Source organism: Polyodon spathula, chromosome 19, assembly GCF_017654505.1.
Source record: "Polyodon spathula isolate WHYD16114869_AA chromosome 19, ASM1765450v1, whole genome shotgun sequence".
NCBI lineage: Eukaryota > Metazoa > Chordata > Actinopteri > Acipenseriformes > Polyodontidae > Polyodon > Polyodon spathula.
The window spans coordinates 32,954,820-32,978,408 of NC_054552.1; the positions used below are offsets into that span (position 1 = coordinate 32,954,820).

The following is a 23,589-nucleotide window of genomic DNA, read 5'->3' on the forward strand; positions in this document are numbered from 1 at the left end:
AATTCCAAGATTGTAATAATAAATAAATAAAACAGCAGCAGTTGTAACTTTCTTTGAATACTAATGGGACACACAGGCAGGTCTGTTTTGATTGAATATGTATCTATAATATTAAAATGGCACCAGGAATCTACTCATGTCAGAACCTGGACTTACAGATTACAGATACCGTGCAGTCTGAACAAGATAAGTGCAAGTCTATGGGCGTTATTGACTCATTTCTGAACAGCTTATTTTGACAGCAGAGCTCAACAAGATGCTGGAAATCCCTCAAGTATTTTTATTAGGTTTACATTTTTTTTTTTTTTTTTCTTTTTTGGAAGGTGATATTACATATTGATTTAGATCCGAATTAGACTCAGTGAACTATTAAAAAACATGAAGATCAATATAATTTGGTAACATTGACATTAGCAGCTACACCCACACACACACACCCACACACACACACATATATATATATATATATATAATATATCCTATAGATATATATATATATATATCTATAATATATATATATATATATAATACTTATCCCAAACCTTTCCCAAATACCGTATATTCAAACTAACATACACCTTGGGGCTACTGCAGACTCTTACTTGGCAAAAAATGAATATGTGTCAGTAGCAACATTCTCCTGTAAGCTTTAGACCATTCTGAATGCATCTTAGCATTGACACTCCCAGTGGGATCAGCTAGTCCACCGGCAAAGATATTAATAGAAGAAGTACAGTATACAGAATAAGTTCAGTCAAGTATGATGGAAAGCCTAACCCGTGAATGAAGAAACTCAAGACAGACAGCATTTGCAATTGCACGTCAGCACCCTGCAACTAAACACAGACTGTCCTCCCACAACCCTGCTCTTCTCTGCTCCCTTTCCCTCAGTTTCAGCTCACTTCTCCTGACCCAGTCCTCAAAGCTTTGCATGCAACGGTAAAGAAAGGAATAGCGAAACCCTGAAGCAATACTGATGCATTTCCATGGCACTGTGGTCCGCTCTCTGCTCATATGCCACCTGTGAAATCTGTCATTTGATTTGTACATTTTAGAATTAGAGTTTTGTGAGAGAAAAACCTTCACCTATAAACGAAGAAATTCACTGCCCTTTTCACTGTCTGTTATCTAGTATCACTGTGTCAAATCGTGTAGTGCATTGTAATGAGTTCTTTGTCGGAATGGTTGTCGCTCTGCTACACAGCACCACTGGAGCAGATTCAGCTCCTTGAAGAAAGCCAAACAGGCAGCGGATCATCAGGCTGCTCTTCACGTTAAATCAGACTATTACAACGGGCTTCACTTTGCCAGGAAAGGGTCTCCTGTCTTTCTCTCAGAGCCTGCTGGTAATGGGAATGTTACAATGATTGTACTGCTAATCGCTACCTGCCCTTATCGTGCAATAAACTTGGCAAGTGTGTTACAGTGAGAAAGACAGAACCAAATTTAATAGAATACATATTTAATATAGATTAAGTTACTTTTATTGTAGGTTGTTTGGTAACTTTGATAAATATGTGATCACATTATTCTACTTGGTTGGGAAAACAAGTGTAATCTGAAATAATGTACTGTCAAAAATGCACTCATTTACCATCACCAGAGAAAGACATGGATAGATTAAGGTAGTCAAAGTTGATCGGAGTATCTTTTGCAATGTCTAGATTATTACAAAGGAAGAACTAGATCTTTAAACATACTGTATAAGCAAACTAGCTGCATTGTTATTTGTCTTCTTTTTTAAGGAAGTGCACTGTATTCTCCTCGTTGCTATTCTATTGATGGTTTTGAAGACTGCTCTGCTTTGATAACGACTCTGTGCTGCATGTGCGTGTGAAATAGAGACCTTTGAACTAGAGTCTGTTTGGTCATTGACACAACCATGTAGCACGTCATATTGAAATGTTTCAGCCAAACAAATGGGATGCTCTGGGCCAGCATCGCTGCGAATGATTCTGACTTCAATGACTTGGAAACAGAACAAAAACTAAACCACTTAGCAAAGCAAATGGCAACCGTTTGTGAAGAACACCAACGTAAAAAATAATGAGGAGGACTTCCATTTGAAATCAGGAGAGTGCTGAGACGTGCGTCCCAGTGCGGCAGAGTGCATTATAACGAAGCAATACGTGCGGGCTGTGCTGCCTTGAATTGAAACAGCGGAAATGTGACCCTTTGTGCATGCGTGAAAGCCGACAGCGCTGAGGAAAAGCATTTCTTAATGTATTGCTGCTGATTAAAACTGCCAGACTGCTAATCATGAGCAATTAACAACAATGTACCAATTAAAAAAAAACTCTGTTAGCAAAAAGTCTATTACTATGAATTAAAGACATCTTACTGTACTGCAGTACAGGAGAATCCCCTGCTCGTTAAAGAAACGCACTTCCCATACTCAAGTAATGAAGTCTTTGTCTCAGTTGTGTGTTCCTAGTCTGCACAAAGCTCTCTGAAATCCCTTTTTGTTATGCAAGCACAGGCACATTTCTTTCCAAGTGCATTACATCTGGCAGCAATGTGTGTGGTTAAAGAATTGAATTCACTTTAATAAAGGCAGTCATGGTGCACCTCCACACTTGCTGCAGGCCCCCACAGTCCTCTGTGGTTAGGAGTCTGGAAACACAACCTCTAGGGAACATATTTCTTTGTATTAAATAGCCAGGATACATTTCTACTGTAACTGATACACTATTTTTCTTCTTCTAGTGCACATAGGACCTGGTATGGAGGATGTACTTTTGGCCCATGGCAGCTGCTTTGGTTATGCAGTTTCCAGATACAATATCTCAGACTCGGATATATATATGTGTGTGTGTGTGAGTGTGTGTGTGTGTGTGTGTATATATATATATATATATATATATATATATATATATATATATATATATATATATATATATATATATATATATATATATATATATATATATATATATATATATATATATATATATATATATATATATATATATATATATATATATATATATATATATATATATATATCTCAAGCTATTCTTAATACCCGTCACCCCCATCCTATCTGTACAGCGCTGGAGTTGCTGCTTGTGGTCCATGTCATAAATGCAAGACGGACGGCGTGCCAGCTTGTCATATTGACCGGTGTGAGCAGGAGGTCGGACGAGGCAGGACTGCCACGCATGTTCAGGAACAATCACAATGCAAACACCCTCTTCTTCTCGCATGTATTTATTATAACACCACATTATAACTGTTACAGTACTACAGTTACAGTCTCCGCAGCATAACAAATACCTCACATGTCTGAAATGCAATCCTAACTGTGTGTCTTATTTACACCAAGCCTAGACCAGAGTAAATAAGGGAACAACAACTGTATACCTGTGCAGCCATATAGCGCAGGACTTGACACAAGTGTAGTACTTTTCTACTGTCTTATTAAATCTGTTCTCATGCTGTCATTGCATGTTCTTATATTGGCAAAGGCAGCAGGAATCTCACTGATGTATCTATATTTGCTGTAAAGGTTGTGGAGGTCACTGTATAGTGTTACACTCTGGACATCTCGGTAATCTTTGTAACCTTCCATATAGCCTGTCAATTATGGCTGTTGACCAGAATTCTGTTAGTCACAGACACTAGGCAAGCAAGAAGGAGAAGGGCTGGTATACATCATGTGTGGAGGGTCTGAAACACATAATAACTACGGCCAGATGAATGCAATTTAAAATGAAACAAACAGCAAGAAATGTAAAACTAAAATGGGTAACCCTTTATATGAAGTGCCTCTAAATACTGTATATTTACATAGTAGTCACTTAATAAATACATGTGTACTTACACAGGATTACAATGCTATTATGCATAGCTACAATGTACTTAGTGTGTAAATGTGTTAGAGTTATATCAAGCAAAAAAAATTACACATTAATGCATAATAACATTGCCATTTTATGTAAGTACACATGTATTTACTAAGCAAATGCTATGTCAATGCACAGTAATTAGAGACACTTGATGTGAAGTGACTCCCAAATCTGTTACTTTGTATTCTTATTCTTTATCATAGTCTGCTAGTTCAGTCAAGCAAATATACACTGACTTGCCAAAACATGTGAACAGCGCCCCAGCACATGAAGAGAAGACAGCCTTTCAGTGCCACAGCATCCTGAATCACAGCACAAAACAGCTGCATTAATATTCAAGACACAAGAGTGTGCAGAGGTGAATAGGCATTCGTTTCTTCAGCCCCTTCACACTGCAATATGACAGACACCTCCCTTCTGCTTGAATCTGGAATTGTTATATGCAGGTTTTCACTTTCATTGACCTTGTAAAATAGACTGTTTCATTTAGATAGGCTATTTCCTTTTAAATATTATCCCATCTCATGTCAGGAGGTTAACCAAGAATGGAAGCAAGGATAAATTGCAGTGTAAAATAAATAAATAAATAAATAAATATATAAATAAATAAATAAACATTGTACACTCTCCAGGAAGGTATAATAGATTTGAATCTGAAGAGAATATGTTTTGAATAGAAGAGAATCTGTCCCTCAATATACTTGTGTAGTGGAAAGGTGGTCACATCACTTAGAGAGGGTCTCTCTTTAAGGTAAAACTGCTGGCACACAATACATTTCAGGCACATTTCACATTGCTCTATTGAGATCAAGGTTCATTTAATTCCACCCAGCAGCCTGTGTCTGTCTGTGGGTAGGCTTCCTCAGTTTCTCCCTCACTGTCAGTCTTGCTATGAGAGCAACATTTTGATTTAAATGAGTAAGAGCTTTTTTTGTCATCCTGTTTATAAATGAGAGCAAAGTGGGGAAAATTGTTTTCGTCGCTAATTGCAGAGAGCAAGAGTAGCCGTCTGTAAGAACCATTACAGCAGAATAAAGCTGAAAGGATCCACAGATCATCAGTGAATAAGATGGCTCGAAGGGAACTGTTTTTTTTAATAAACCTCAATAACTTCATTGTAATACGTACCAGAGGCTGCAAATAACCTCTTAAATCACATAACCAGCCAGCGCTGTTGGCAAAAAAATAAAAAAAAATAATAATAACTGTTTAAGCTCTCTCAGAGACTTCAGCAAAACACCCAACAGCGTTCCAACAATGATCCCTATTCACACACTTCATAGTCTCATAATATCATAAACAGAGGCAATATTAACCATCATTCTTGTCATAGCCTCCACCTCCTCCTCCATAATTCAATGATATGGTTGCGGGATCCCTGACATGAGTGGATCTGGTATAACCTCATCCACTATACGGCTCTTTTACATTTCCATAGCTTTTGGTGGGCTTTTAGTCTGTCTGTCCAACTGGAGAACCCATGGAGGCCACTTAGAAGAAAATAATAGTAAACTGGTGTGCTTGAGACCACGTTGTTTGTGCTGTTTTTAATCTGTACTGGTGCTGAAGGTTCTCTCATTCCCCCATAAAGCACTCTGCTGCATCACATTTACATGACATGCACTTTACTCATGTAAATGTCTTGTAATGTTGTAGCTGGAAGATAGATTTATAACTGGCAGCCTAAGTATATGGTATATATTACATCATTAAATATGTTCTCTGCAGCGGAAATATATAAAATTGCATAGTCTGCTTGCTGTGCTGATGTGTCGAAAGAGCGAAGGAGCTCTGCAAAAGAGGTCAGAGAGAGCTGAAGAATAAGAAAGAACCGCCTACAATGAGTCTGGGTCTTAGAAATAACTTTGGTTAGCTTCAGCTCCAAAAGTGTTACAATCATTAGCAAAATGAAGAGTCGCCTCCGGCCAGCTTTCCCTTGCCCATTACTTCTTCTGGAGAAGCTTTGTACCACGAGCCATAGTTTATACCAGTGTCTCTTAAAGCTGTGCTTGTGGCAAAAATGTTTGCTGGCAAGACTCTAGTGTTCTCGCTACTCAAATGGGTCTGTGCCCAAAAAGTTTGCAGGACTAGTGGGCCAAAATCTAGTATAAGACTGGATCCATTCCTCTTCTGAAAAGTAGTGTACAATTTGGAGAATTTCAAAGACCATTTTTTCACTATGCTTTATTAGACTTTGCTAATATCCTTTATAATAGTAGTTCTTTAAGAAAATGTTTCAATATATGCAGTTGTGCCAAGTTTTCAGTAATATTTGAAATGCCTGCTACATTTTCAATACATTTATTAATGATGCTTTTTGTTTTAACATGCTAATGATGTTTAACTGGCTTCTCGTGAATGAGTGCTCTGGCTTTTCTGTTCCGTACCGCATCATGGATTGTTAGTGCTGTGTTACCTGTTTGACAATGTGGGCCACAATCCTTACACTATCAGTGCACTATTGCAGGCATTTTGAAAAGAGCTTTGAAACAGAGTTTCAAGTTATAAGTGTAAAAAGTTGTCAGGATGTTAACAATGAAAAGAACAATGACAGGTACTTTATTTAATCAGTTGTAGCCACACGTGGGGATGTGTAAAGCTATATTTGTCAGAACCCCGCTACTTACTCTTTAAGTAATGGGTTTTATAGCATGGCTTAGAACACCTTCAAGGGCATAGTATAGTGGTATCAACACCCCATACCAGCATGAACGTGACAAGAAGAGCGGAGCTGGGAATCCGTGACAAGCAGAGAGGAGCCGGGAATCCACAACAAGCAGAGAGGAGCTGGGAATCACTGACAATCAGAGAGGAGCCGGGAATCACTGACAAGCAGAGAAGAGCTGGGAATCCGTGACAAGCAGAGAGGAGCTTGGAATCACTGACAAGCAGAGAGGAGCTGAGCAGTTCAGCCACTGGGGAGTTACATATTACAAAAGCCTTAACATTAATAGATTGATAGATCTCCGCCCTTGTGTTTCATTCATGCTGGATAGTGTCCGATTAAAGAAATAAGATATAAGATAAGATAAAGAAAAAAAAAGTTTGATCCGCAAGATCAATTAGGAAGAATTTAAATATGAATAACACTGCCATATCCTATGTCTAAATTTAAAATGATGTGGACACAAGATTCTTGTTAGCTGATAAGATGGTGATGCATATTTATTGATGATATAACCGTATGATCTGGACAGTGAAAGCATGTCCACTGAGGAGATGAGTTGGGTCGACTTCGTCTGTTTGATCCTTCTGCTTATTCCCATTATACTTCAAGCAGGAAAAATGTCAAGGTTCACACTGGGACATGGACTGGTGTTTATCTTCCTGTGTGGACTATGATTAGAGCCGTCCGGGTCAACGACAATCAAACTTTCTTCCATCCTGCCTCTTAGTTTATGGTAAAGAAGCTCTGGATTAGAATTCACATGAGATCATGAGTAAAGCAGAGTAGTCAGTTCAGACAAACAGGTGTCCCAGCCATTCTTCATTCTCCTGAATAGAAGCACAAGAATCCGCTTGTCAGATATGGCAATACCGTGGTGTCTGTTCAACTGATCTAAACACCATCACCGTTTAAAGATTCGAACTGGGCTGAGTGTGCCATTGTACTGACTTTCAAAGACAAAAACACACAGAAGAGACTATTTGATCCACCACTGTTTGATCCAGCTCTGCTAAAGGTCAATTTAATAGACACTTGTGTGTGATCATTCATTAGGGACCTGTGTTTGACAAGGACAGCTTTACAGGGACAGTGGCTGAGAGACTGGAAGTGATATCCTGAGTTTATTAATGAAAAGAAACAAATATTTTCAGACTGCTTAAACTATTTCCAGACAATACAGTTGCTTCCAATAGTAGCTACAGTGTGGCTGTATAATAATAACCGTGTCCGTCATTATCTCTTGGGAGACCCCAGGAGTCTGCTGGGATAATCCCTGATGTTGACTCCAGTCAGGATCTGACAGCGATCTATTGGAAATTAAAATTCTTCTCAGGGTCAACATCAGCCATCACCCATTGATTCCACCTGAGATTCTCCTGTTAATGGGATTCAATGAAAAGCCACAGCGAGAGGCAAAGAAAGTAATGACTATGACTATGAAATCGATATCTTGGAAACTCAGTCCCATAAAGCTGCTATTCCTTGATTGTATATTATACTATTAAATGCATTGGAATGGAACTGTGAATGGAAACGTTATGTGATATGGAAAAATTTATCTGAGGTGACGTTCATGTCAGGTGTGTATTAGCTCTAATGCTTCGTTTCCTGTACTGCTTGTCCTCCAACACGTGTTTTAAGCTTCTCTAATTACACCACTATTACTATATAACTACATTGTAATTACCTTGTAAATGCACAACTGCATGCGGGAATAAAGTGTCATTACAAAAGAACAAGTGTATTTTAATTTAGTAGTTAATCATGCTGTTGCATTGGAACTACAAAATGAAACGTCAGATTCCGGCGTCATTAAGTGCAATTAAGACATGATTACTGTGAAGTGTTACCAAAAGTAGAATAGGACTGTACCTTGAATATTGTGTAAAATACAGTAAGTGCAACTTTTACAGTATGTGCTAATCAGCAAGACAAATGCACCATAGATGTAGTGCCAGCCGACTTCACAGCTTCCAGTGTTCACAGCTATCTGTGTAACCAACAAACACTGTGCTGCCATGGCGACAGAGAGCCTTGTAGGGTTAACTAATCCTCACGCCTGGCTAATTTCAATAAGAGCTGCTACTCACAACAATGCCTTTAAATCATCCACATGCATAGCCATGGGGGAAAAGAAGACAGCAAACAGACAGGCCTGCTGTGGATAATACATCTGCATTACTCATGAATGTTTATTTTGTTAATTCATCAGTGTTGCTGGTTAATCAGGACAGTGGAAAACATGTAGAATTACAGCAGCAGGTACAGTATGCATTGTCCTTTAACAGCATGGCTTCAAGACGCTGCCACGTTCAGTGTTCCGATGCATTGCTGGAAAAAACAGGTTTGTATTTTATCTGTTGAAGGTATTGTCAAATGTTTTGACAATAGAACCTATAAGGTGGTTTCAGAAATGTCGATTAGTGCCAGTCTCGGGCTGCCACACCTCAAGTAACAGTAACTAGTCCATCAGGGTCTGATCAAGTTTGCGTTGGCTTCTGTTTCAATTGGTTCAATCAAGTCAAAGTCATTCAAGTTCAGTTGAAATCAGCTGAGTTGTTACAGCATTTCTCAACCGCGAGCCCCAGGAGAAGTTGCTTCTGTCCAAGGACTGAGAAAGCACTCAAACCATTACAGTGATTTCAGTCTGTTTTGGGTAATGTCCCAGTGGTTTCAAGTTTAAAGCAGACATTTCTAATCATGCTGTGTGAACAAAGCCTGAAACCCAAGAACAAAATCTGTCAGTCCTGTAGAGCAAAACAAGAGGGCATTCCGAGCCCATCCCACACAGGATTAATTGGCTTGAATTGACTTGGGGAGATGAGAATGGGAATATTCAGATATCAGTCAAGGGGATGTACTCAAATAAGATTATGCAACAGCAGCAGCAGGGGTGGGGAGACAAGCTTGAGATACTTGAGTCACTCTCAAATGTGTTTTAAGAAGAAACCGTTAGAACAACCACTCAATTCCTTGTATACCCGAAGGGGTTAATAACGTATTTCGGGACCATGTGTGACACTGCACCTTTAAGACTGATTTAAGGTGGGACTATTTAATTATGAAGGAGGCATTGTTATTTCCTAAATTCCTAGCACAGCCACTGGTGGCCTTGAAGGCTACAGTATCGCTTGATCTCTTGACCCCTTGCGGCAGTCCCATTGGGTGCATGGAAACACACATAAACATTGCATATTGAGTAAACAAGCACGAGAATGAGATAACAGAGGCCTGTTTACAAAACGTAAACTCATGACTTATTTAAGGCATGTTCATTTCACTGTATTTTGATTAAATACATTCAGTTTCATTTGCTTGGGACTACCCTAGACCGTTGCTAGGAAGATCAATACTGCCCCTACTAAATTCATAAATACCAATTTTAAAAGACATTACCGGAGTAATTGTCTGGCAAAACAAACACAACAAAAAATGTTTAACTAATATTGAAACATTTTTGTTTAGCATTACAAATCATTTCCATTGGGGGTCTGTCTGCAGCAGTAACCTCTGATTATGCCCTCTAGCAATAATGCTTAACTTCCACTGTGCTATTTGTATCCACAGGTGCAACATGTTGAACTATCACAATGTTAAATGTATAACCCGTCTCTTACCCGTGCATTACACCTGCAGTTTAATGTTCTGCCACTTGCACTGAATCACTCACTAATTCAAAACCTTTCACAACGTTTTTAAAACATTTGAGAAACCCCATCTCCTCCACTCTTCCAAATAAATCACTCTACAATTATAAATTTGTTTTTTGTGTTTGTGGCTCATATGCACGAGACAGGTCAGCTGTTGTGGTTAGGTTGCCATGGTTGCCAACTTGCAGGGCTTTTGAGCAACTGTGAACAGCTGCATTTCACTCCACATGAACAGGGTCCCTGGCACGAATAATTTGAATGGGTTTTTCTTTTTGGTTGCTTTTGAACCCTTTTGTATATATGGCCATCATTCCTTTATTTATTATCCAATTTGTTTAAAACAAATTGCTTCTACGTTCCCTACATGTTGATGTTTCTTTGAGCTGGCCATGCTAAAAGACATTGTATAAATAATAAATAATGCCTTGTTTTGTTTTGTTTTGTTTTTTATAAAAAGTGCCTCTCTTTTTCTGTGGTTATTAAGCCCACGTGTTCTGTTCGTCTGCACGTTGCCTGGATTTTCTGTGTGAGAAAAATCTTCCAAACCACTGCAGACGTTATCATCCTCCTCAAAAATCAGTGCAAATTACACCGTTGCCCTCTTGCAGACTCGAGGCAATTCGCTTGGGTACTTTAGGATTGAGGTTCGATACACTTTATCTGCAAAAGAAGGGTGGTGTGGAAAATGTAAAAAGGGCAAGTCTTTTATGAGTCAAGACTTTATTGTTTTAGGCTGGACTCTTCATTTGCACCACTGTTTTGTTCTGCATGCTGGATATATATTCATTGCTAAAAGTGGATGTTTTTCTGCATTAAATAAATAATTCTGTTCTATGCTAATTGTTTTCCACTAACAATTCAGCAGATCTTTTTAAGTGACTGGGAGGGAAGGCCTTTACCCTGCAGAGCAGCACCCCCTACAGGCAAACACAGAGCTGTGCAGAAAAATGTAATTATCACAAGAAAAAGTTGCAGTGCTTCCTTATTCCTAGAATAAATAAGGCTTAAGAAATGTAAAAACTCCCTCATGGGGACATTAGCTGGTCAGCCTATGGATTTCAATGTATTATCTGAAATTGGACCGTGTAATTTAGATCAAACTATATTGAACATTATTCAGACCTGAGTAACAGCTCAATATTCTACTAATGTGAACAGGCAGGCAGCTGTGAACACGGCTGCTGTTAATACAAGTTATACAAAATGAAACATCCCCCAATTCACATCCTTATGTCTACTATACTTATGGAATAAAAACGTAAAGAAGCGTTAATTAAATAACAGTAATTTAGATCAACTGGATATACCTCTAAGTGTGTAAAATATGAACTATTCAGACTTTAAGTAAGCGTGTGTAAACGTCACTCTAGCGTCTCTCCCTATTGCTGGATCTTGGCGTTTCTTCTGTACCTGCACACATTCAGCACGTGTACAGCTTCTAATGCACAAAGCAGATGGTAGCAGGCGAAACAGGACCGCATAGAATCAAAAACTTGAGGAACAATATTCCTTTCTTGAGAACTTAAGATATGAACTACAAAGACAGAACCAAGCACTTCTAATGTATCTTCAGAGTATAGCTTTATTAAAATAAAATATCTCAGTGCAGAGGAGTAACAATCAGTCATTTACAATAGGGTTACACAGTGCATACTGTGTACAAAATGAGTACATTGATTTATAAAAGTTTGTATTGAAATTTTTTTTTTTTTTTTTTTTTTTTTTTTTTTTTTTAAAAGGCAAGGCAAAAATGGGATTGGACTCTTTTTTGAAATGCCCTTCGTAGTAGTTTTAACAATTCCAATGGCTTCTGCTATTATACATGCATTAAACATCTTTTGAGATACACCAGCAAACTGACATTGCATTTTGCCACAATAAAGAATCTGAAAGCAATGAGGGCTCTTTAGTAGAAAATAATCATAAGAAAGGTTATCAGGGTCAGTAATTTACGGTATTTCTTAATCAACTCTGGTGTAAAAAAACAAAACAAACCTGAATATCACAGTTGTTACTATGGTGGAGTTGCACACAGATTTCTAATTACTAAAAAGTGTCTGAATAGGTTTTAACTAAATTAGAACACATTTGACAAAATTCAGACAAAGCAACTATTCCAATCAGTGAGTTCTGGTGCTATTAAACGGGCCCCACTGTGTATAATCACATTCAATTAAACAAGTTCAGTCTTTCTTGAATTGCTAAATGGAAAAATTACATTTTTAAACAAACAGCAGGATACTGTCCTCTGAATATAAAAGCACTTCTAAGTGGGAGAATTATAAAAGTAATTTAACAGTGATATACAGTTATTCTGCCCCCTCCCTTTAGGCATACTTTTGTTTTACTATGTACCCAGTAAAACTCTGTCTATTATCAGGTTTGATGAGCAAGTAACACCTGAATGTAAATTTAAGGACACAAAAGTGAACCTACGTAAGACGTCTGGGATACTAAAAGTTAGTACATTAGTACAGACCCCCATCCCACCATCAAAAAAACAAACACCAAAGTAAATTGCAATTCTGGTTCAATAAACCTAGCCACATGAGCACAGCATGGGCCACATCTAAATTGCTCTACATTATTAGAAACAGAACTAAAAAAAACACAATCCTTCCACTGTCCTCCATCCCCTTCTGAAGATTCCTAAGGGCTTTGAGAAATCGTGTATCTTTGTTTTCTTTGTTGTAGTTCTCGTTGTCTAGAACAGCAATACACCCGACCAATTCAGTCTTGTTAGTGGACCTGCATGCTCCTGTCTAAACAGAAGGGCACATACTACCCTGTGCAGAAACCTCGTTACAAAATCCACAAAGTGCCCCCACTGTTGTTTTTCCAATTGTTTAATTTTGTTTTTGTGTTTTTGCCACAAGACCAATGTGAAATTCCCACTAACATGCCTGCAAGTGGGAATTCACACATTACACACAATAAAACAAAGGCATGGATAACAAAATGCATTCTGAAAGGGGAAAACATAAAAGGTTAAAACACTTAACTGCATGGCCGCAGCCTTTAGAGATCTGAACCTCTGTGCTACTCAACAAAAGAGCTTTGAGGCTGAAAGCCCTTGCTTTTTTTAAATTCTTATCTAGCATCTTCTGCATCAAGTCATTGTTCTGCAATACGCAGCATTGCCCTTTCAGAAACATTACATGTTCTCTATATATCGAAATATACATTAAAATTGACAGAACCCCTAATAGAACCCTAAAACAGAACTCTGTCAAACATAATAGTAAAATAAACGCTACCAGTACTACTTGCACTGTTCTCACACCTGGGTTGACTGTTTTATGGTATCAAGAAGCACTCAAGAAAGTGTCAGAGCTACTGAAGCAGTGTGGCTGACGGAAATGGTGAATCATTCACTCTTATAACAGCACCCTGTTGGGGAGGGTGTCAGGTTTGAGAAAACTGTTAATTGCCCATGTACCTTACAAGAGCTACGAAACCGACAAAATATACAGCTAGTAAAGTATTAAAAGACTGCCCCCCACCACTTACTTGTTAACTTGCTGATGCATACAGTAGCCCTCCCACTGCCAGTAACTCTTCACCATATGCCATTGCCTAATCATGACCCCACCCGAGAGAGAGGACAGAGGTAACCACACGCCCTCTTACACACTGTATGATGCCACAATGTTGAACTATTTTACAGAAACCTTTTGCAGCTAGCTTTCACTAAGCTTTTACACCAGTGCAGAATTTGCACCAGCTGTACACTCTGAGCTCTTTGTTAGTTATTAAAGTTTTGAGACATCGCCAGTTTCTTTTATTTTTATCCACAAAGAAAAAGAAAAAAAAAAAACTGGGGCAAATGCTTAGTGCTCTTGTTCTATTTAAGCTGCCTACTTTCCTCCAGCAATGGAACTATCATCAATGTAAAGAGGGACCCTAAAACAGAGCCCACAAAAAACCAGCCACACTCCAATTGTGAGGTCAAACTTGAGGCACTGGACAGAACCTCTTCCCTCTCTTTAAAACCAAAACCCTATCCCATTAAAACATATCCCTGATGTAAGGTCATTAAAAATGACACAAGCAGCTCTGGACTGTAAAGGCGAGTCCTTCTTTCTCAGGAGGTGTAGTCGTCAGTCGTCCGGCTCTATGACGCACTGCTCTACTATCTCTCGCAGATTGGGGTTCTCCATGGCTGCGGCAACTCTTTCTTTGTCATTGATCTGTTTATTAACTGGGGGGAAAAAAAAAAACATACAAGTTGTTAATCACACTTAAATTGCCCCCTTGTTGAAAACATCCCAATTACAGAACTGTCTGGCTGAATCCAACAGAAGTTTACACATGTCCAAAGAATAAAGGTTGCAGGTTTCATTAAGCTAGCTACTGTAAGAAAAAAAGCATTTAGTTCTGCAGTGTTTCAAGGTCGCACTGGGGGTATAATTTGTTCAGTTGCAGATACTTTAAGAACAAAAAGAATAACACTCTTGACCTTCTTTTAGATCTTAACAGATACAAACTAATTCTCCTTGGATTTTTTTTTTTTTTTTTTTAAATATAGTTTTATTTCAAAGAATACAGATCTAAACAAAATGCGGTGACAATACTTACTGTCTTCCTCCGTGGAATGGGTTCCCTCGGAAATGTAAATCTCCAACTGAAATGAGAAAAGCAGCCGTTCCGTGAAAATGAATAATCAAGAGACAGCACACACACTGTCACAGCACAGAGTTACTCGAAAATCAAAGACAGCTCCCCTAAGCAATGGCACGCTTGCTCCAGTTTACAGAGCTACTGTGAAAGGCTTCTCTCAATTTGATAAAGAAAACACATGGATTATTTATATAACCCAACAGTTTTATGTCTACAGCAGAAATAAAAAAGGTAACACATCGCTAATTGGAGGACTAATAACAGTTATACATAATAATAATAAAGTAGACCTTTACTTTAGGTTTGTGACTAAAACGCATAAATGCAGTTTTTGACGGCCCTCTCCAGCCATTTCTTTTATACTAGTGTGCAATCCAGGGTAGCTGAAAGGTCAGAAGTCAATTATCCCTGTATTTTTGTTGCATTCATTAACACCCAGACAGGAAACAGGACAGATGCGAGAAACAGCAGCTTCAGCTTCTGTTACAGAATGGAGGCAATTAAAGCAAAGGTGAAAGGAAGCTACTCCCTTCAGGTACTGATAAAACAGTAAGCTTTGCACTGCCACGATCACACACTAATTGAAATCACGCATGCAAAGTTCCATGTGGTACAGAGCGGCAAGCTACTCAGAAAAACGGAATTAGGGACAATTAGTTAACGGACTGTTTTTGCTTAATTATATGTAGTTAAATTACACAGCATTACTTTGTTTCATGCAAATATCAAGCGTAGGGTGCGCCCTAAATGGGTTTTAAATATTTTCTTAGAAATGTAAGTGCATATTTAAAATAACAGCTCTGTTGATGTTTTTTGTAACGGTATGTATCTCTGTATAAGACTGCCATTACTGCAAAAACTGAGCCTAACTGTGCCATATGGATTCTGTCAAAGCAGATACTGCTTCTGCACTCTGTTCATCTTCTCAAAAAGAAACTAACAAACACAATCAGTCTGCAGGTACCTGATGAGTAGAATTGGATTTTCTTACCTTATGTTTATATGGTAAACATCTCTGGAGCTTCACTTGCAGGCAAAGACCTGAATAAAACAAGGCAGACAACAACCAAAATGATCAAATCAACTGTGGTATTTAGATTAATTGAATAGATACCTGCTTAGGCTATTTTAATAAAGCTAGACAACAGTGACAAAATATAAACAGAGATACACATCTTAAAACCGATTTCCTCCCCATTTGTAAGAAATTTTTATTTTTTTTCCATTAACCAGGAACCTGGATTAACGACTGTGCCATTGCCATCACAAAACGTTGCTGTTCTGTGTGAGATTAATAGAAAGCATTGTTCTGGGGTAATTAAGACGATGGATAAGTCGATTGAAAAAAAGAACAAAAAAAATGCTTTCAAACGAATACAAAATTAAATTTTTTCAAGTACTGTTGTGCAAGAGAAGGTTTTTTTGAAGGACATATGGTTGCCTAGGAGACCAAGGTGGAGGTGATGGTTGGAGAGGAGGTACTCTGTGTCAGTGGAGAAATGGGACTCTTTTTTGCAAAACCAGATAAGTTACAGTATGTTCTTTCTAGGACAAAAATGAGTTTGCTTGTACCATAACACGCAATAAATCCCTGTGGCCAGGTACAGGCATTGCCCGAGGGACAGAGACGAGGGAACCGGCTCTCAGACAAAGACCTGTTTACTGCCCTGAGCAAAAGAAGAAATAGAAACACCAACTAAACTGCAAGGTCTGCCTGTTTTATCATGATTGCATTAGTAATCAAAAACAAAAAAAAAAAAACAGGCTTCAACCTCAACAGTAAACAGAACAAGAAATCACTGCAACAGCCCGCTATGGTGTTAATAAGGCTGTCAACCTACATTTATAAAGCACGGCTCTCTTCAAATCCACAGTGGAAACTGACTATGCGCAAAAAAAAAAAATAGCCAAGACATATTTCAATTAGTATTCGAACTATCATAATCCTAAAATTATTATTCAAGTAACAGCACAAGTATGACATTACGATCCTGTTACCTGCACAACTATACATAATCGCTGGCTGGAGGAATGAATATTCAATTCCCTCTTGCATCCCCCAAGCATGCTCAGTCAACTTCCTGAATCCAAATCTCGGTATCCCTGAACAATTTTTAATGAGCAAGTCTACTCCCCAAAATCGTTACTGTTGTTATTTGTTATTGTTTTCTGGGAATGATAAATGACTGGGCCGTCCCGCAACTGCAGAGCAACCCTTATCCATTTACTGCCACTATGCAGAACAACAGTGTGTGGTTTCTGCAATGGTAAATACCAAGACTGCTGGCACAACATTTAACATGAGCTGTCATCAAAACAAAAAGATAATAATCTGCGTGTCGATTCTACCCAAGCGGAGCACACTGTGCAGGACGCCAGTGCTGCACGTGCTCACGGTGCACTGTTAACACTGTCAGGTCAAAATCAAAAGACAGAACCATCGCTGATTCTGGCTCTGCAAATGACTGTTAGACATGCTGAAATAAACGTTACTCTGCGGAATACAGATCACAAACACCCATCAACTTGTCCCAGCTATTCGAAAGTGGTGACAGTGTGATGGGAGTGAGTGTTAAGTGAGGAGGTGACAGCAAAACCATGGAAAATTTTAACATATGAAATAAAAGACTTTTCACCCACTCATGCATGTAAAAGCTTTTATCTTTGACATCTGACAAAGTAATTTACTTTACTGCTTTCATTTTCCCAGACTGCAGATCACTTCAACATTTTTAAAACCTTTAGTCAATCTTGTAGAAGGAAAGGAAAAGCATTTTTTTAAATAATACATTTAATGCATCCCCTCCCCCAATAAGCTTGTTTTCCATTAGACAGGGGATGTAAAGTGTCTAATACGAGCCAGATTTGGTGTGCGATACGAGTGGATGTAAACCATTTATTTCAAGCTTAAATGAGCTTACAAAAATACACTGCCTTGCATCGTTCAAGATACTGGTTTTCATCAGCTCGGTACACAAAGCGCCCAGTTTGATCTACGCAGCAGTACACTACTTAGATCTCAATGCGCCACAAGCACTGAAGCCCCTGAATAAGTCACTCACTGTTTAGACACGGTACAGAGGATCAGTCTGACCTTTTTGGGTCAAAGTGCCATCACAAACAAAAAAACAAAACAGGAAGGGTGTAAAATGAAATTACTGAACAGTAAAATGGGTATTTAGGGAAAGGGATATACAAACCTGATTCAACCCGTCTGGAACAGAGCCTAATTACGCCATGGCCATGAAACATGCTTCATGCTTCATGTTTCAACACCCTTGTAGTCTATTCGAACTCAAGACACTGAGATAGTCCACTTCTAGATTAAGACAGCCACATTACTGGGGGGCTCAGCGAGGCAGAATGGGTCTTCCGTTGGGCAGCCCTGCTGTGCAGTATATCGAGACTACCTGATAAGCAGAGCACACCCTTCCTGGACGGGCACAGAACACCTCCCCCTTAACAACAGCACCTTATCTGCTGTCTGCCACCTTATTTATTTTTTGCAGTGTTAAAATCAGCAGTTTTGTGAGGACTCTCGGAAAGCGCACCGAACATCTCTGTGTAAAATGTGAGTGAGGTAAGCTAGGGAGGGAAAAAGAACTCTGGTCCATTAATTTAACACATAATCAATAGTTCTTTAATATATACACGTTTACAGCCCTGAAAAAAGTGTTAAATGAACTTGCTGGCTTAAGCTATGTGGACTTATGTGTTGGTCAATCTGCTTACCAATGAGGGTAGCCAGAGAGCAGTGTGGTACGGTGGGGGTGAACTTGATAACGATGAGGTACTCCTCTGCTCCTATTTCCTGCACCTCCACACAGCTCTCAGACACCACTTCCAGGTCCTCCAGGGTGTTGGGTTTTTCAGGGTCCCGGATTGTACGGATCACATCTGAGACAGCGACAACAGAAAGGAATCACTCGTGGAATCATGCAGGCTACACAGCTCCGTGCCAGCAGGTCTCACAGCAGCCTTTGGACTAGCAACACGCAGTACTAACCCATTAAGTGACATGCAGTGACCTCAGTTGAGGACAGGCTACTTTGCAATTTTGTGGAGCATTTTTTTTTTTTTTTAAACTAGCGTCTACCTGATATTTTCATTTTCACTTTAAAAGTTCTGATTTGTTTTTCAAAGAAATGAATTTGGTACTTAATGGGCCATATAAATAAACATACACTGTACCATTGCATGCGTTTTTGATGCAACTATCAGTTCCTTAAATTATGGCTCTGCTGTCCTCGATAATAACAAAAACAAACAGCAGCTCCGTTCAAATACATTACTGTTGCTTAGTACTGAACCATTTTCAACTGCCATCAGGCTTTTGTGTACAACTCAAATAAAAGAAAACAGTGTACACACGACTGTAACTATAACGAAAGTATTTTTTTGTAAATCAAGACATGTCAAGTTATTGCATGATTAAATATACTGCTACCTATGGAGGGTGGTATCCTTGCGAGAACCCCCATTTACAGTAACACGTTTCCTCCTTGTTAATAACACGACTAGCATCAGCACTGCACACGACTTTCTGTGGATTTTTCCACAACTTTTTTCTACAGCCAGTTAGTTACCATAAACTTCTAATGCTTTCTCTTCCATCTTCTTGGATCTCTGCGCATTATCCTTCTTAGAAAGACCGGACAGCAGGAAAAGTTTGGCTAAAGTATATGAAACAAGCCCATACGTAGCTTCCATCTTCCAGCTCCGCCATGTCGCGGCTGCCCGCTGTCACACTGACCTGCTTTCACTAACTCGTGTAGGCAGCAGCTGCCAAGTACCGAGCTCATTCAACTGCGTCCACCCGAGATACGCAAAACAGCTAAGATACAGGGGCCAAAGCTCTGTTTTTAATAGAGAAAATAAAGGATGGATTTTGTTATTGCTTTACCCTCGTATGTAGCGGCGCCTGTGGCAAGCACATTTGTATTCAAACTTAACTGTCTCCTTTAGGATCGATTTCATCGTATGTCATTTGCTTTTCTTTGTAACTACAAATCCCGCCTACCTCGCTTGTGATTGGACATTGTTTTTTTTTTTTTTTGAGGTGGATACATTTACAGCGTTCGTTTGGTTAGAGTCGATGTCAGTCAAAGCTGTCGAAAAGAGGAACGGGATGTAAATATGATAGGAAAAATGTGTTATGTTATTGGAACCATAATAGCAAAAACGACAACAAACTAAAATCATAATTATACAAGGGAGGCGCTTAGCATACTGCTGGGGTGTATAGTGTAGGGACTAGAACATTTCAGGCAACAGTTTGGTTTGTGTGAAATCGTTAACAAGTTTATAGCGAATTCCCTGTCAGTATATTATTAGATACAGTATTATTAAAAAAAAAAAAAAAAAAAAAAAAAAAAAACTTTATTTTGAGAGTATGTGACGTTTGCCGTAACCAGTATAGACTCAAAGTATACTTTTATTATTTGCAATTTAAAAACAAAAATGACATGGGTTTCTGCATAGTCAAATTGCTGATTATTTTTTACGAAACTCACCAAACATGATTGACGATTCGGTGTTGAAGAATGGCGGTCTTGAAGTCCTGCTTTCATCTGAGCAATCATGTTGTGAACATGTAAAACACACACTGAAAGCAAAAGTTACAAAAGGCTTCTCAACGCTCTGCTGTTTAAATGCTAACAAGGGACTTGACTTTACTGATATTTTTGACAGTGGACAACAGTGCAACGAGAGAAGCGTTGAAGGTAACTTCACAAAGTAAGTATAATGTGTGTTTGTATATATGAGAGAGAGAGAGAGCAGATATAACTACTAATATAAAATATAAACCAGTAGTTTAACATCAGGGCTAAAGATAGCTAGATATTGGTATACTATTGGCTTCAGGCTCAGAGAAAAGGAAATGGGTCATTATACACATCATGTGTCTTGTGAAGCTAGTTTGATGAGCAGAGGTGTGCTAGAATTGGGTTTAAATTCCTTGCAGTTAAAGGTGATACCCGTACCAGGTAGTCAAACGAGACAAGCCACGTGTTGTGCCAGTGCTGACAGCTCAAACATCTAATACAAACGTCTTCTGACATCCCATTTCTGACTTAAACTACCTTTCTGCATGTCTGCACAATAGATGCATTGTGTGCTTACTGCCTCCCTACATGCTGTAGAATCCAGGATTCTTGAATGCAGGTACATTAGAACTGGTAAAATACATTTAATCACGCCTTTCTCTCCTGTTGATGCAGTTTTATTTGGGAAGACTCTCTTGCTGATGATGAATGCACCCTGAGACTGTTGGCCCTTGGCGCAGATAACGAGCTCTGCTTGTATGAGCTGGAGCGTGAGGATGAGGGTGGTGGCGCAGGTGCTGTTACTGTCCTCTGCAGCTGCACTGAGCATACCTTGAGACAGCTGGTTGAAGCTGAACACCTGAGTGAGTTTTGCAGTACCATGGTTTATCCTGTAAATATGCAGAACATTTTCTTATATACATGTACACCTTCAGGTACACTGGTACAGTGACAGGTGAGGACACAGTGGCAATAAGAGACTTCATCTACCACCAGGGTCTAGAAGGAAGGCGTGTAACCAGTACCTGCTGCTGTTATTCCATCAACTGCAAAATCGAGCCTCCTCTGGTTACATTAACCGAGAGATTTAATACCTACATGCAAGCTGAAAAGAGGCTAGGATAAGACTTTGGTGAAGATGCAGGAAAATTCAAGCAGACACACAGACCCTAATAATTCCATCAAGTAATGTATCCCTGCTGTTTCTGTTCTAGGAATATGTCTGCTGTAGTTAAAGGTAGAGGCATTTGAAACACTCAAACACCCTTTGGGCTTCATCAGATTCCACTGCATTGCTCATACCAATACCCTGGCATGTGTCATTGATGTACCTAAACTCACTTCTTCATGTAATGCATATGTCATGCTGGGGTAAAATACCTGCTTTCCCTATGTACATATTTGATAACTAGTGTTTCTAAATTCAACCTCACTTTCTTTTTTAATAGTTTGATCTAATCAAAGTTGCCCAGGCTGAAAAATGTCTCCATCACACTTTTGTAATAATTGCAGGCAACCCAATATAATTTTAATTGCAGGCTTGTATTTGATATTCGCAACTGAGATTCAGAGATTGACTAATTAAGCTGTACTTCACTAGAACAGATAGCAAGCAATACATAATGTACCAAGGCAAACTTGTTCAAGTTAAAACAAAGCAAATGAATATACTTCATGAGTTTAGTGCTTCTCCAAGTTTGCCTTAGAGGCTGACTGTACAACGGACATCTTAAATTATTTTTCATTTCCATGTTTCAGAGTTTCATTTCCATCCCTGCTCTGGTACTGTATGTAGATTGTGCCCCCTTTCCAGGCTAAACAAGTTTTTTAAAAACGTTTTCTTAATTCGTGTTAACACTAGCAATGTTATCACTGGTGTGTGTTTTTGTATTTGAAGATCTTTTGATTCTTTGCTTGTATTTCGTACTTCAGCTGTAAATATGCAGATATTTCAAAGACAACACTAGATAAAAAGTTGCAACTAGTTCCTGGTACATAATCCCTGCATGTCCTGTAGCTCAACAAAGAGAAAAATCTAAAGATTCTCAACGCAATATTTGAACGATCAATAGTAATGTTAACAGTAAAGCTATTAAGAGGGTCGGACATTGGATTACACCCTCCTGTCTTTTTTTCCCGCAGGCCTTTCTTCATCTCTGTCCTTTAGGCTCCTGTCATATCAGAATAATAAAGCCTTTGTGCTGCTGAATAACTGCATCCTTCTTCACCTTCTCTTCTCTGAGACTGGAGCTGAGCCTGAGGTTCTCAACTGCAGCACTATTGATGTGCTTCCCCAGGCCCTGGAGAGAATAGCAGATTGCCAGATCTGCGCAGGGGTTCTGTTTGTACTGGATAACACCGGGCACATATGTATCCTTATGATTCATAAAGGTGGTAAATAGTATATGAGTCTGAACTCCAGGTCTGTGAGGTTTAATATTGCTTACATGTACAATATGTTGTGTATGGAAGAAGTAGCACAGCAGGGTGTGCAGTAGTTAGGAAATTACCATGCACTGTGAGTGCATTGTGAGGCATGAAGGTGAAGCCAGTCATTAGAAATAAACCAAACTTGATAACCCACAGTCTTGTGATGCTTTATATTCACATCAGAAACTATTTTCTGGAAAACTAAAAAGATGCAGTGGAAGAAAGCAAGGGTATGAGTAGAATTCAATTGTGGCTTATCAAGTGGTTTCCAGGACAATCCTCAATTCTAAACTAACCTTCAGTGGTAGCAGAGCAGTCAGTTATAGCCTGTGGTAATGGATCTTTACTGAAATAGTTCACTAGGCAACTGCACCTTACTATATTACTCCAAGTCTGTTCTCTGACCTGGAGCAGAGTGTTTGAACAGCGAAGTACAAATGTTCTGTAATAAAGTGTTTTCATTGCTTAGAGCTAGAGAGACAGTGAACATCTATCTTGCAAGGTGTGTTTATTAAGCAGTATTAATCTACTTTTCTACTTTGGTGGAAAATAAAAAAAAAAAGCAAATAATTAAAGATTGTGTTTGGTGGAAGATTTGTTAGGTCATTCATTTGTCTTTCATATTCAAATCAAAGAGTAAATCAAGGAGTAGTTAAAACCTAATTATTTGTTTTGTCTTTTAGTAGGGATCCTGTTTTTCCAAAAACATCCCAGTGGGTGTATATGTTTGCCAATGATACTGTTATTCATTTACTTGCAGTGCAGAACAACTGAGTGGGACATTTGTTATGCCCTTTAGCCTCAAGGCTGCATTGAATGCTGTACCA

At 38.8% G+C, this 23,589-nt stretch overlaps 2 protein-coding genes across 4 annotated transcripts in view; one reads left to right on the top strand and one right to left on the bottom strand.

Moving 5' to 3' along the window:
* Positions 1-11,730: 11,730 nt before the first annotated feature.
* LOC121294643 (cytosolic iron-sulfur assembly component 2A-like) lies at positions 11,731-19,557 on the bottom strand. 2 transcript variants are annotated; one of them, XM_041218565.1, is made up of 5 exons: positions 19,373-19,557; positions 18,519-18,683; positions 15,778-15,827; positions 14,745-14,790; positions 11,731-14,367 (listed from the first exon to the last, which is right to left on the bottom strand). In XM_041218565.1, the coding sequence occupies exons 1-5, from the start codon at positions 19,494-19,496 to the stop codon at positions 14,267-14,269; spliced, it is 486 nt and encodes a 161-aa protein (XP_041074499.1). In that variant the 5' UTR covers positions 19,497-19,557; the 3' UTR covers positions 11,731-14,266. The 2 variants fall into 2 exon arrangements, with proteins under 2 accessions (XP_041074499.1, XP_041074500.1); XM_041218566.1 differs by lacking the exon at positions 19,373-19,557 and adding an exon at positions 19,234-19,366.
* Positions 19,558-19,865: 308 nt separating this feature from the next.
* The window catches only part of LOC121294641 (spatacsin-like), a 35,743-nt gene continuing 32,019 nt past the window's right edge, over positions 19,866-23,589 (top strand). For both annotated transcript variants that reach the window (XM_041218560.1, XM_041218562.1), the window contains exons 1-3: positions 19,866-20,522; positions 21,008-21,195; positions 22,475-22,702. In XM_041218560.1, coding sequence (XP_041074494.1) covers positions 20,305-20,522; positions 21,008-21,195; positions 22,475-22,702 — 634 coding nt within the window. In that variant the 5' untranslated portion in view covers positions 19,866-20,304. The remainder of the gene's footprint in view (positions 20,523-21,007; positions 21,196-22,474; positions 22,703-23,589) is intronic.

Excerpts from the sequence above, each read along its gene's own strand:
- LOC121294643 (XM_041218565.1), bottom strand. The coding sequence starts at position 19,496 with ATGGAAGCTACGTATGGGCTTGTTTCATATACTTTAGCCAAACTTTTC. Across the intron at positions 18,684-19,372 it reads GAAAGCATTAGAAGTTTATG|ATGTGATCCGTACAATCCGG; the intron begins GTAACTAACTGG and ends TCGCTGTCTCAG. Across the intron at positions 14,368-14,744 it reads CCATTCCACGGAGGAAGACA|TTAATAAACAGATCAATGAC; the intron begins GTAAGTATTGTC and ends TTTTCCCCCCAG.